We start from the raw sequence: 15,609 nt of genomic DNA on the forward strand, positions 1-15,609 counted from the left end.
GCGACGGGTCAATTTCGAATTTAAACCAAACAACTCGTACCAAATGCTCGGACAACAATATCAAATGGGTTGATAAAAAATAAAAATAAAAACAAAAGGACTTTTTTTCCATTCATATTATTTTATCTTGATTATTGAAAATCAGGCTTATATTTCAGTAATATCTTATCTATTTTTCAAAGTGAAAGTTAATAACTTAATAGAAGCAAATTGAGTAGGTGAATTATTTGTAAGACATACAGTATTAATTTTTGAGGTTTTACCAAGGACAGTATTAATTTATGAGGTGTTTATAGTTTATATAAATGTTTTTCATGAAGTATATAAATCTGTACAATTTCAGGAAAAAGCGTATAAATTTATATTTCTATAAATTAATATAACCAGTTTTTATATGAAAACTAATATTCACACAACATTTTTGTATGGTTGCAATGCCAATGCATTCAAATCAGAAAGCAACACAATGGCCATTCAAATTCATTTGTACGTTTCACAATAATTACAAACTTGATCTTACAATTCTTAGTTGTAATTCAAAAACATTGCGACATTTGTTTTTTCCACTCGATTATGTCAATAGTCTTGAGATAAAACTGAACCTTTACTTTATTTGAATTTTGTTTATTCAAGAAATACAAACAAATTACTTAGATATGTGATTTAGTGTTGTCTTTCTACTTTCAAAACTTACGGTAGAGGATTTTAAGTCCAAGAATAACTAAAGCAACTCTAACACTCAACTTGAGTTCAATCCAAAATATAAAATATTTAATCCTCGGGGAGAGAGAGGAAATTAGGGTTCGAGTCTTGCGGCAAATGGTGCTTTGTTCATGTTTTAGGGTCTAAGAAAGTGAGATTTTGATTTAAATTGGTGGGCCTTTTGCTTTGAAAAAACAATAAAAAATTTTAATTGGTGGGGCTTGTCTTGAAATGATCAGATGGTGCTTTGTGGAAGCACCCATTCTCGTGCATGCGACCAATTTTATAATATAACTATTGAGAGCTGGCATTGGCGTGATAAGGTTGCATCGTTATGGTTTGTCACATATTCCAAATAGAAAAAGCAATTTTGAAATTTAAGAAATGCTGTTAATTTTGAAAATTTTCATGCTAAGCTCACTGTTAGCCCACCGAAGTTGCAGTCCTATCTTTTTGCCCACTCCTCCATTTTCATAATTAGAAGTCTCTCAACTGCAATATTGATACCAAATCATTGGTGTCAATATATTATTAATTTGGGCTATTTAGTATACATTTTTTTTTTTTTTTTAATCCAAAATAAAACAAAACAAGTGTTTTGTTGTAAACTATTTTGAATAGTAAACAGAAGAATGTTTGGTGACGTCAAAATTTTTTAAAAACAAAAAAAATATTTGCTATAAAAGTATTACAGGTTTGAAAATATAATGGTTTGTTTAAAAATGTCATTTAAGAGTTTTTTTTTTCGTAAAAAAAATATTGCAGTAACATATCAAATTGGTGTTTCAATTTTTGACCATTATTCATTAAACGTGTCACAAAATAAAACACTTTTTACCAAATATTTTTTTTTTCACTGTTCAATATTATAGTATCTCACCAAAACAAAAAATACAAATTGCATACCATTTTAAGAATTTCTCCATAATCAATTATTAGAATTAAAATAACAAAACACAACCTATAAGGTGCTATGTGATCGAGAACAAGATCAATGTTTATTCGATATGGTACAGGATTTTTTTTTTTTTTTTTTACCCTAGTAAGAAACAAGCCAAATGCCATACGACATTTACAAATAAGAACATCGATCACAGGCATAGAATTAAAACAATAAACACCAACATACACAAAACCATCCGGAAAACTAACTAGCACCTCTTATAGTCAAGATTAGCAGTCTTGACAATCCAAAGAAAATGTGCTAGCTATAGAAGAACAACCACCACTACAAAAGAGAAACATAGGTAGATAAAGACCCTAAGACATAGACTAAAGCAAAAACGACCACAAAACCATCCAAAACAAACGCACCCCTACTAAAGCACGACCACTATCAGGACAACAAACAGACTAGACATTGTCATTAAAAATGGGAGTACTAGCACCCACAAACAGAGCTAACTTAGTAGCAAAAGACTGGGAGGACCCCAAATGATAAGAATCCCCAAGCAACCACAAGATGGCCATCAAAAAGCCATGGACACCCAACAAGTATACGCTGACGAATACTAGCATCTGGGATAATCAGCTGAAACAAGTTATGTGCGACTTTGAATACCTACAACCGTTTGGACAGAGCATCCTATTGTTGAGCTTTAGGCCGTAATTTGTTAAAGAGTTTACCGAAGGTAAACTTTGCCCCCCACTAAGAGCATCTCCAATGCTAAAATGCCAAATTCGGATACCAAATCTATATTTTGACAGCGCTACAGTATTAAAATGGTACATTTTAGCAATTCTGCTCCAACGATGAAAATGTTATTTTTTAACACAACCACTATTCTTTTTCAACTACCATTTCCACCATTCATATTTGCATCAGTAATGTTAATATTAGGCACATTCCAAGTCAAGTTGTAGATATTAGAAGGAAACTAAAATTAAATTTAATTAAAAAGAATCAAAAATCTAAAATATCTGGTCAAAAAAAGACAAAAAAAAAAAAAAAAATATATATATATATATATATACAATATATATATGTATATTATATATATTTGATTATATTAATATTAAAAATATATATATATATATTTAGGGCAAATCATTTCAGCCTCCCAAATATATATAGTTTTAGGGCAAATCATTTCAGCCTCACAAATTGCCTCCATCTCTATTCACTTGTTCACAACTCTGAAATTGCCCCCCCCCCCCTCCCCTCCCCTCCCCTCTGCCACCGCAAACTACATAATCTACAAGAATAAGATGTTTTAAACCCATATATTTAACTTTATCTTACTGTCTGCGAGAATCAAAAATCCAAAACCTATTAGCTATATCAAAACCCATATCGGCCATATCATTTCTGATTGTTCAAAAAATCAAAACCCATATCTTTCAGTTTCCATATCCCGTTGTTCCAATTTGGGTTCGCGTTCGCAAGCTTCAGCCGCTATCTCAAGCTTTCTCCCCTTTCTCTGCAACTGCTAACTTGTATGTATGGGTTTTGTTTTAATTTTTTTTTCTATAATTCTATTTTATGATCAAGGTCTGTAATTTTTTTATTTTTTTTATTTTTTTTTTTCTGTAATCAAAGTTTGTAATTCTTGTTTTGCAAACTAATTCTTATTTGGTGAAATTTTTTATGATCATAAACACACACACACACACAATATATATATATATATATATATATATATATATATATATCTGAACCCCCCCTTTCTTTATCTCTCTATGAAATAGCTACTGCTATTTCTTGTGCTGCAATTGACATAAGAAATAGTAAAGTTAAAAAATAGCAACCAAAATAGCATTGCATTGAAGAGTCTATTTTTAAACCAACTTACTATATTTTGAATTGGTAGCCCATGTGGCAGCTCCATTGGAGATGCTCTAAGATAGTAATTTTTGAGACCCACACCTTCCCAAAGAGACTAGAGTGGCATAGGTGATCACTCTGGGCTATATCATCAACCGACGACACAATTGGCTCCTTTTCTTGTTGAGTCAGGGTCATACCTTGAAATGAGCATGGGCTATATCATCAACCGACGACACAATTGGCTCCTTCTTGTTGAGTCAGGGTCATACCTTGAAACTGAGCAAGGATAGTATGATCCATTACCATCATCCACTCCATAGCCCACCAAAAGAACAAAAAGCACCCAAGAAACCACTCCAGATGCCGCTCACTCCAAGAAGAATAAAGAAACTTATGATTGGAACAGGTCAAAAAGAAAATGAAAGTGAGTAGAGAAAAAGACCAGAAAGAGAAACCAGGTACACCATTATACTGACCAAGCGTGACTATAAAAAAAGCGACCCACAAGGGCAGACAAAGAAGCGTAGCCAACACACCAGTGATGATATTAGATTATTGTCTTGTCTAAAAAGTTCTTGCATCCGAGTCAGAAATGACTCCGAACCCAAAATATATAAACTGAGCATGTCGATGGATGGGCTTCCATGCTCATCATACCATTCCCTGTGTGGACCCACATGGTCCAATGCCACATACTGCAGACATCAAAACCGTCGAAATGGTACGACCAGGAGTAGACATGTAATGGGACCCAGATCATCCAACCGTTCCCCTAAATACGAAGTTATGCAACATTAGTGTCGTTGATCTGTCATCCAACGCCTAACGCTGCTTTATGTCAATGTCTTCAATTATTTTATTAAACAATAGATGAAAATTATGAATGAATAAGCCATCACGATCATCATCACAGATCAAAAACTCAAATAGGAGTAGCTATGAATCTGTACTGCTATACATACACATTTTACATATACAAAATTAAAACTAAATCATACATCATTTGATGATCACATCATCGGATTATTGACATCTCAGTTTCTAAATTTTGGGGACAAAAAAATAAAAGAAAGAGATAGTTGTCGAGACGGCCGTTTCAAAAAATTACAGATTAATTGGGCCTGTTCGAGAAATCGGAAGCAAGGCGTGAAGCGATGGCGGAATGATACATGATGTCGTGAAACGACTCCGTGTCCTTCGTCATCATCCGGAGCTGTTTTGCCTTCTCTTCCGTGAAACAACCCGGTGCGAACCGAGATCTGGGATGTTTCGGGTCAACAACCGAGTCCGACTTGGCCTCAACTTTCGCTGTGAAATCTGGCACCTCCTCGTTGTTGCAGTTATTCTCGGAATCAATGTAGTCCGGTTCGGAGGACCACCCGAACAGCGGCGTCCAGAAATTAGAGGAAGAATTTTTGGCGCGCAGATCAGTCTTGCGGTGGCTGGAGGTTGCGCATGCTTGAACTCCGACAGGTCTGAATGCTATAAGATTGGCTGCCATTTTCTGCTGGATAGAGAGAGAGAGAGAGAGAGTAGTGTTTTAGAGTGATGATGAAAAGTAGCTTTGGTGGATTTCTCGTGGAGAGGTACTGTGCAGTTTATAAAGAGGTTAAGTCACGTGTGAGGGGAAAAAGATAAGATTGTACACGTGGCGGTTAAAATTGAAACGCGTAAGTGTATTACTTACCGTCTATTGCGCTGTTGTCCCATTTAAAGGTTTGGTCAAACCGTGTGCTGCTAAATATTAAAGAACAGAAAATTGCAAATGGTTTAGGTACCGTTGCTGTTGCTTTCTCGGTAGTAGTATGGATTAGTGTAGTGGTGAGGGTGCTAATTCCAAGGTTAACTCTTACAATCATTTCCTGTTCTAGAGTTATGTTCACTTAAGCTGGTTTTTTATTTTTAATTTTTTGTATTTTCACTAATACATATATTGACAAGTAATCTCTATTCAATTTCATACAATCAAACTTAGCATAAGTCAATTGAAAAGTATAACGCACGGTAGAGAAATTTTGCTCGTGTCTATATACCTTGAAAATTCAATTTAGGATTGTTCGGTGCTAACAATTGACGTAGGCGGCTCGTATTTTTTTTTTTTTGTTTCTTCCTATTGTGTGTGTACGGGAAGATAGAGAGAGTTTTGGAGGTATGGGAAGGACAAGTAAACTTTAGTCATGGGCTGTCGGGTGGGTCCAATTTGAACAGTATGAGTTTTTTGAATAGTAAAAGACTTGAGAATTGAGAATCATTCGTATTTCAAACAAATGCGAGCATAGTCGCCTCGTGACGGCCCGCCGGCCTCTTCAGAATCGGACTATTTAATTGTTGGTTTCCCAAAAAGTCTGTCCGACCAAATTCATGGTTCTAATAACGAGTTAGTTATTTTTTTTGTCTCAAAATAAGTGTCATATTTTTTTTTTATTTTTATTTGCACCAAAATAATAGGTAGTAGTCCACTTTTCTTTTTCAAATAATATATTTCATATTTTTTCATATATATTATTTTTAGTTTAAAATTTTAAAGTTGAATCAAAACTTAAAAAAACAAGTTAGTAGCTTTTCAGAGAGAAATGCATGGGTCATGTGTTTCTTTAAAATTTACTCCCCTCATAAGTGACAGTTAAATTGGAAAGGAGTATGTTTTTTTTTTTTTTGTATGAAATAATCGTTTGAAAGTTTATCATTGGGGATATCAAGCAATGACTCAACACGAATGATATATGTTTCTGCCCAATGCTTCGTGAAAAGAAGAAAGGAACTAAACATATTTTTAATTTGGGTCTTTCGACCTCCATGAGGAAAACCCAAAGAGCCCATTACCAAGATATATTATACATACAACATATATTATCTCTACTTGATATTCTTGTTTAGTTGGGCCTTTCCTCCAGCTTGAGCCTGTGTTTGGGCCTTTGGCCACAGTCCTTTTTTTTTTTTTTTCAAAAGTTACACAGTCTTTTTTTTTTTTTTTTTTTCTTTCAAATATCTTTATATTTTTCTTTCCTTTTTATTCTCTTTTTTTTTTCTCTACTTAAAATTCTTTTTTTTTGCACCAATGGATGAAATTTTCATGCGTCATTTTCAAAATACAAAGAGTTACAACTATATTCAATGAAAATATTAATTACTAAAAAAAAATTTAGTTCTTATAGTCAACTACTTATATTTCTTATATTACTAATTGATTTAGCATATTGTTTTGCAATAATTTTTTTATTTTTTGTCTTGTGGAATTGAATTTTTTTTATTTATTTTCATGTTTGTTCGATTTTTTTTATTTTTACGCTATGTCCCTGAATTGAAATCCTAGCTCGTATATCTTTATGTTTTGGATAAACATTCTGACATGCACATATGATCAACATGCATATTATTGTACAGAACTGCGAAGTGCAAAACAGAAAGGTACTCTGCTTTCTCAGCAGTGGTAATACTATATTAGTATATGATACGTGCGGTAATGAGAGTGCTAACACCAAGGTTAACTTGATCATAATCATTTGTTTTTTACCAAGATAAATTTTATTACGTCAGTTACACCATACAACAAAAGTATTCAGATTTTTCATGTAATATGCATGTTCACGCGTATATTACACTAGCCCAATAATAAATGGTTGAATGCGTTCATTGCACGAAGCAACAGGGCAATAAAATTTTTCTCTTGTTCTAGAGTCTTATGCTTGTTTAAGCTGTGTCTTTTTTTTTTATTTTTTTATTTTTTTTAATACATATGTTGACAAGTAATCTCAATTCAATTCCATGCCACCGAACTTGTATAAGTACACGCAGAGAATTTTTGCTCGTGTTTAGATACCTTGAAAATTCAATTTAGGACTATTCGATGTTAACAATTGATGCAGTTGACATGTCTGTATATGTATAGGAAGATAGAGAGAGTTTTGGAGTTATGGGAAGGACAAGTAACTTTTGTTATGTGGGGTGGGTCAGATTTGAATAGTAAAGAGTTGAGATTTGAAATGCACATTCGCATTTCAAACAAACGAGAGCATTTTCGTCTCGTGAACGCCAACGTTGAACTTGGAAGGTGAAGAAAACTTGTGTTACGGGAGTCTTGTTTCGCATCGAAATCTTTGAAATTATTTTTTGTATGAAATAATTGTTTTAAAGTCTATCATTGGATATCAAGCAATGACCCAACACGAATGATATATATATATATATATATCTTCTGCAATGCTTCGTGTAAAGAACCAAGAACTAACATTGGCAAATCACTAGCAGGAGCGGACCACCATTGAAACTATGGGACCCAAAATTTCAATTTGGGCATTTCGAGCTCTTTGAAGAAAACCCAAAATATTTTACAAAAAAAGGAGCCCATTACCAATATATATTACATACTTGAAGAATACTCAAAATGTTTTACAAAAACATAGGAGCCCATTACCAATATATATTACATACTTGAAGAATACTCAAAATGTTTTACAAAAACATAGGAGCCCATTACCATTATATATTACATACTTGAAGAATACTCAAAATGTTTTACAAAAACATAGGAGCCCATTACCAATATATATTACATACTTGAAGAATACCCAAAATGTTTTACAAAAACATAGGAGCCCATTACCAATATATATTACATACAACATATATTATCTCTACTTGATATCCTTGTTTAGTTGGACAAAAAAAAAAAAAAAAAAAACTCTCGGTAAAAAGCTTGAACTCCTAATCTTCCTTTAGTAAGAGCTTGATACTATTAGGCCACTGGCCCATTAGTTGGCCAGGTACTTAATATTATATATTTTCTATACTATTAGAATATGAAGAATAGGGTTGTCAAACACTAGGTTACTTGTATATTTGTATAGGGATGTCCTCGACCTGTTTCATGTATACGTGAATATTGCTATTTGTATAGGTGAATGTCGCAACACTCACTGTGACTTAAAATTTCATTATATATAGATATTATAGAGATATGTTGACATTATATTATTAATGACATAGTTAACACAGTGCTGATGTGGCATCTAACAGGGAAGGATTAGTTTATGATTTTTATTTTATAAGGTTAAAGAAACTGTTCAATAATTGGTGATTGCAATTTCAAATATGAATTACTCGATTGAAATAAATGGGGTGCATGCAACAAACAAGTTCAAGCTTGCCCAAAGGCCACGTTGCAAAGGAACTCTGAAATCTGAATTGAAAATTGAGATCTCCGGTATAACTAACTCAATTGGACCAGTGTAGCTAAGCCCACTAAAACTACCCAACATTTTCAAGATTTTGTGGCAGGCCTTTTTTTTTTTTACTCAATCCAATTTTGCACAGAATGTATTAGTTTATACTAATATATATATTACTAATGCTAATGTATTCATTTTTAGGTGAATCAATCGGGCCCTAAGTTTCAAAGGGTCAGTTCTTTTGGACGGAAGTTTCAGGTTTTGCAGATGCATTCGATTGGATTTGGGCCTCTAGGCCCACCATCAAGAGCAGTCGTCGGCAAAGGCAATACAAATGCCAACACACCGAACACATCATGTTGATCATGGGACCCCATATCAAATCAAGGAGTATTGAATGTTCATCACGCGTACCTAAATATCCTAGTACTTTTAGAAATTACGCAGTTGGACAATTGGGCAATAACCCCTATTTTGTTTTTATATGAATATAGACTTTGCCGCCTATCTATTATGTTATCTCAATTAGACCCCTACCTCATAAAATTTTTAGTCAATATTGTACGTAGTAGTAGATACAACAGGGTTCCTTCATTGCGCGCCAACTAAAAGATGAATAGGAAGTTTGAGTTCCCAAGTCCATTTGAGTTTGACATATGGGTTGTACAGATGCAGAAGCAATAGGCAGGAAATTCATTACCCACCTAATTACTCATAAAAGCAGACTCGAAATGACTGGTATCTACATAACTAGACCATCTATTTTGAACCCATGTGTTGGTCAATTGGTCTATGCATGCACTCCATTTGCCAGTCACGGTGGTCCATGGCATGTCAAAATCTGTGACCACATACATGGTGGCTGTGAGTGTCGACGACACAAGGAGAATCTAATTCTTCAATTCTATCATCAACATAGATTATACTAGTGTGTGTCCTCTGATAAATGGTCCAACAATGTATCTTATCTTTTTAAATTATTGTTTTTTTTTTTTTACTGGATACCCAAGTTCTATTTAGATTCTGTTTCATACAAAGCAAGCTTCGTCAATGGCCATTTGCGATCATATACATAGCCGTGTCTATTGGTAGGTCATTCCTGATAACACCATGCATGTGAGCTGCCCCGCATAAGCCTAATTAACTGGACCACGTTGAAGATCGGATTCCCAGCCTGATTAGATGGATTGAGAAATGGAGATATATATATATGTGTGTGTGTGTGTGTGTGTGTAATATATCCACATACATATACATACATGACGTGTATATACAACATGGCTGAGATCACTCACCTGATACCAATCAATGCAACCTATTTTCTTTGGTCTAAATTGTCGCATCCTAACTTAATTTCTTCAAGGTTATCTGGAGTTTTAATTACCAAGGACGATAAGGCTGCTTTGAAACTAGTATTGGAGTAGTAGAAATTTTCCACCACGTACTTACCTTTACTTCTAACATCTTGATTGGAAATTTTCACCTACATAGTTGGCTGGGTGGCTCCACAATTAGGAAGCTCACGCTTTCATTATTAATTGTAGAAAATCAGTTTTAATAAAATATTAAATCTTATTGTTATTTTTTCTTTAGTGTTACGAGAATCCTTTTATATAAGTTCAAACTACAAAGTGTATTGTAAGAGTTCGAATTTTCAAATGAATAAAATGATTATATAAGTAAATAAATTAAGAAAATAAAACTCAAACACAAATGCATACAAACGCTCAGAAAGTTAAGCGCTCTACCAAAACATACAAATCATTCCCCATGCATAATTCAAATTTTACTGTTATGATGTGAAAGTTGCTGAGTTTGTCCACATCGGTCGGCAGTGCCCAGTATAATTTGCATAGGAGAAAATCATGCACAAAATCATGTGTGTGGACAAAGTCCGCATGCAAAAATGAGACACATACAGTAGATCCTTCTAGGAAAGGCGCATCTTTGCAGACATTTTCAAGATGCTGGACCAAGAAATCTAGGTAGACCCAGCGATGTCCACACCTTTCCCTTGTTTTCATTGCTTTTAACCAAACTAGCTAGTAAACGAATATTCCACCATAATTATTGGATTTTTATCTTTATGTTACCCTAATTGTCAATGCTTCCTGTATGCTCGTGTGGTCTCGTGAGTGAAGTATTTCCAAATTATCTCTTATGCTCTGTTCGATAACAAAGATATTGTGTATTTTTTTTTCTTTTTTTTCAATTGGATAGAAAAGAAAAAAATAAGTTTATAATTTTGGATATTCATTAAGAGATAAGGAAAATGAAAGTTTTAATTGTTTTTACAACTTTATCTAATAATATTTATAATATTATAATATATAGATGATAGTACTGTAATTTAAAACTTGTATAATTTAGGATAATATTTAATTTAAAATTTCTATAACAATACACTTTTCTTCCTTCCTTTCTTCCATTCATTTTTGGAAGGATGGAAATTTGTAAGGGATTTTTCTTCTGTCATTGTATCATCTCTACCTAATAAATGAAGATGATTCCTTCCTTTCTATTTTCTCTCCACACCTTTTCATTCCTTCCTTCCTATCAAAAAATTGTACAAAAACTATGTTCGATTCACTCATCTAAAACTATGTTTTTATCTTTTACACTTCTCCTAACTGTTTTTAGAATACCGCTTTTCAGACATTTTCAACATGTTTGGACAAGAAAATCTATGTACACCCATAGATACCTATACTTCTTTTGTTTTCATTGCTTTAACAAAACTAGTTTGATAGGAAAAATAAAACTAGTTTGAAGAATATTAATTCTACCGGATTTTTATCTTTCTGGTTCCTCTAAATGTCAATGCTTCGTGAATATTCATGTGTTCTCATGAGTGGCGTATTTTCAAATTCTAGAAAAGTTTCGAATCATTACTTTTTGGATAAAGTGCAAAAAATTCTCTCTTACTATATTTGAATTCGTAAATATATTTTCTGAACTATATTTTATGCATAATACTTTTTGAAGTATCACGTTTTATTACAAAATGTCTCAATACTTAAACTATATTTTATTAAATGAAAATAATATAATTTCTTATTGAATTACAATTAATCTATTTTTCTTATTAAAATAAATTATGAAAAAAAAAATTCATACTAATTTGATTACAAATTTTTGGTTAAATTTGTATAAATTAACCTTTAATTTTTTAAATAAAAATCTTAAGTAGAAAATTTTAAAATGACTTAATTTATTTCTTAAATTTCCATTAATATATTACATGAAAAAGAAGGTATTTTTTATTTAAGTAATATATTAATTTTTCATTAATATATTGTATAAAAAAGAAGGTATTTTTTTATGGTAAAAAAGTTTAAACCTGATATAATAAGTTTTATTATAAATAATAAATTCTAATAATAAGTTAATCATTTTGAAAAAATGGTATACAAATCTTTTTATTATTATTTTATGATAAATTGATACTAATAAAAAAATTAAGGTAAATAGTGTAATTAATATTTAGATAAGAGAAAATATAATAAAAATAATTTAATAAAAAATAATAAATTTATTAAGAGAGGGTAAAATTGTCTTTTGTAATGAATTTGCCCTTAATTACAACAAATCAATAGTTCATCTTCATTCTTAGATCATATGAGTTACAGCTTTTGGTTAAAAAATTAGGTTTGCATGCGCACACTAACGTCTTGTGAGGTTACCCCAAAAAAAATGGAAAGAGAAGAAAATTGGGTACAGTGAATTTTACAAAATTCTCAAAAAAATAAAAAATAAAAAATAAAAAGGTTTGGCATATCAATTTTACAAAAGACAATGTGAGACAAAAGTTGAAAAACCAATCACATTCCATGTGCTTTATTGTCCAAATTTAGAGAGACATACTTTTTGAAACTCATCAATAATTCAGGGAAACCCATCCTTCAAGTTTTCATTGATACCCTACGGTCTTTTTCTACCCACTGATTGTTAATTATTTAATTATAATTATTTTGTAAAAAAAAGAGATGTGCTTTTGAACAAAAGGTCCACAATTACAAGATGAAAACCAACCTCAAATACGACAGAATTTTTGTTAGTTTAAGTCTGTTTTTGACCATAATTAATTAATTATTATTATTATTATTATTATTTTTTTAAGAAATGACTCAATGAGCAAAACTCACTTAGTTGCTGGTGGGCATGTCGTTTTCTTCTTTTTTTTTTAGCTAAAAATCTTCGGCAGGAAACTGCAGAATATTTAGAAATTTTTATTGGAGGTCAAAATGAAGTGGTCGGAATTTTTTATTTTTTGGTATTTAGTATATTTTAGCGATTAAGTTTCTTACTATATTTTATGAAAACATTTATTTTTAGGCTACCTTTTATTTTTAATTTCCTTGTGTTTTTTTTTCTCCTAAGTTTCCCCACACTATTAAATTTTTATATTATAAATATGCATTGAACCGTTTTGATTAACAATATATTAAATTACTTTATAATTTTATCTTTTAACTCATGCTCCGCCACAACCACATTAATTATTGCAAAAGCACTTTTTCATAGAGTCATCCATGTTGTTGGAAGTCATCAATAATTGTGATGAAGCCTCAAGTCCAACTTTTCATCCTACCAAACATTTTTTGCCCACCCATTTTTAATTTTAAATTATATATCCACATTAAGCTTCAACTGCGCACTAGTGTCATTAAAAAGTCTGGGGTGGCAAAAAAAAAAAAAAAAAATCCTAGTTAAATGGACCTTGCGTGTTAAACAATGGCTGGTTCTGTGTTGGTTCATGCATTTATATATTATATATAAACAGAAATTAACTTTTAATTGTCTATAACTTCTTTACCATATGATCATGCTTGTTATCATAACTTACTGCTTTAAGTGCATGCAATGTTCTTAGTTATATTGGCTTTCCATGTTCGACGGTGTAGAAGCAAGAACTTAGCCGCAGTAATATAATTAATTATCATTTTTCTGCTTAAAAAATCCCAAAGGTTGGACAGTTTGAAGGGCTCTTATTAGTTGCATACTTAGATTCCAAAGTGTGATTTTTTTAGTAATGATGTCGATCACCATTTTTCATGGTCCTCATTACCAGAATTTTAATTTTCTAATTTATCGCGACCCCATCTTTAATCATATCTCCACGTGAATTTCGCATAAATATTAAGATTTATTTTTTTATCTGTAAAAGATTGAGGGTTTGAGTTTTGAAATAACGTCTTGTGAAGGTTACCCAAAAAAAAAAAAAAAAATGGTTCATGATCAAAGATCTTTTTTTTTTTTTTCTTGCACTTCATAAATAGAGTGAAAGACCAAGTAAAAAATTATGTATACAAAAAGTTGACATAGTCTAAGGTTTTTGACTAGCAAAAAATTAGGTATTGAGAATTCGTAATAAAAAAAATTTCTCCGATAATAGCATTATTTTTTAATGTTTTTTACTTAAAATGTCTTCATTTAATATAATTGGTTAAAACAAGCCATACAAATTGTTACTCGCTTTGTCTCATATTAGATTTACATTTTTCCGTTATGATGTTACAAATTAGTTATCACATTTGAAAAATCAAACCAAAACAATACTATCTATTCATTATTGCCCTCTAAATTTTCAAAAATCTTCCAAATTGATAATATGAATATTTAAACTTAAAAGGATAAATTGATAATCTTACAAGAGAAAAATAAATTAATCGCAGGTCCTCTTAAAAATTTCTTGTAATCAAAGATTGACATATAATATGAGACAGATGAATTATTAAACAACAAACAAAAATAATAATAATATTTCAGGACTTAAAGTAAAGTAAAGTAATGGCCCCACATCACCATTCCACTGCCAAAATTGGGTGAACCAAACATACAATATTATTGATTTGTTTACTCAATAAACTTGCACAATTCATATTAACCTAATAAATTTGCACAATTTCACTAAATTGATCTCACTTAAATATAATAACTGTTGTTAATATGTTCATTGAATAAATATACCAATAATTTGATTAATATGATATATAGGGGCGGCTCAATGTAAATCGGGGCCTTAGACAAAAAATAAAAAATGACTTTTTTATATCATTATATGCCATTTATTAATTATTAAATAATAATTAATTAAAAATCATCCTTCTTGCTTTTTGAGAGCCTTTTCATATAATAATATGTAATATATTAATTATTAAATAAATAAAATAAAAAATCTAAAAAAAGAGAATATGGAAAGTTTCTTTACTTCCCCATACGGCTAAAATATTAGTTGTAGTGCAACTTATCGAAAAAATATTAAATATATATAGTATTAGGGTAAAAAAAAAAACGTGTATAAAATAGACAAAGAAATAAAATATTAATGAAACATTTTAGGAGATAAATAAAAAATGAGATATTTTAGGAGATAAATAATTTCTCTCTCAATTAAAATTTAATAAAATGCATGAATGATGATAAAGAGATAAATTTTTTAGAATTAATATTACATAAGAAAATAATTACAATATATCATATACTGAACAACAATAATATTTTGAAGTTTTTCATTTGTCGGGCCATAGGCGGCCACCTAAGCCTAAGGCTTGAGCCGCCTTGATGATATGTTCAGTCATCAAATATCTCCTATTAATGCAATAATTTCTTTGAAGTCTGAATGCTACGCTGTAAGTGAAAGGCGTGGTACCATTAACCCATCACTGTAGGCTCTCTAACAGGACTTTATTTCTATAGTTGACTTTGAGAAGAGCTACACTGTCTTAGTGGACAAACTAAAGAAAATCAACAAGAAAAGATGAGATATTTTTTATACAAATTAAAATAAAAAATATATATTTAATACTTAATGTTTTTTATTTCAACAATACTTCAGTGGGTCGCGTATTCTTTAGTGGACACGTATCTCCAGTACCAGTGTACTTTCAATTAATAATACAATATGCTACATTACAGATAAAATATTTTATCATAAAAATTCTTAACATTAATTCTAATATTATTAAATCC

The 15,609-nt window shown here is 31.2% G+C and overlaps 1 protein-coding gene across 1 annotated transcript; it reads right to left on the minus strand.

The window, feature by feature from the left end:
- Positions 1-4,381: 4,381 nt before the first annotated feature.
- Positions 4,382-5,034, minus strand: LOC132278811 (uncharacterized). Its single transcript, XM_059780709.1, has one exon. It carries the CDS (start codon positions 4,968-4,970, stop codon positions 4,581-4,583), a length of 390 nt encoding a protein of 129 aa, XP_059636692.1. The 5' UTR covers positions 4,971-5,034; the 3' UTR covers positions 4,382-4,580.
- Between the last annotated feature and the right edge of the window lie 10,575 nt (positions 5,035-15,609).

This window comes from Cornus florida, unplaced genomic scaffold, assembly GCF_030987335.1.
Source record: "Cornus florida cultivar Cherokee Brave unplaced genomic scaffold, ASM3098733v1 CherokeeBrave_3.0.0_Hap2_Chr10, whole genome shotgun sequence".
Taxonomy (NCBI): Eukaryota; Viridiplantae; Streptophyta; class Magnoliopsida; order Cornales; family Cornaceae; genus Cornus; species Cornus florida.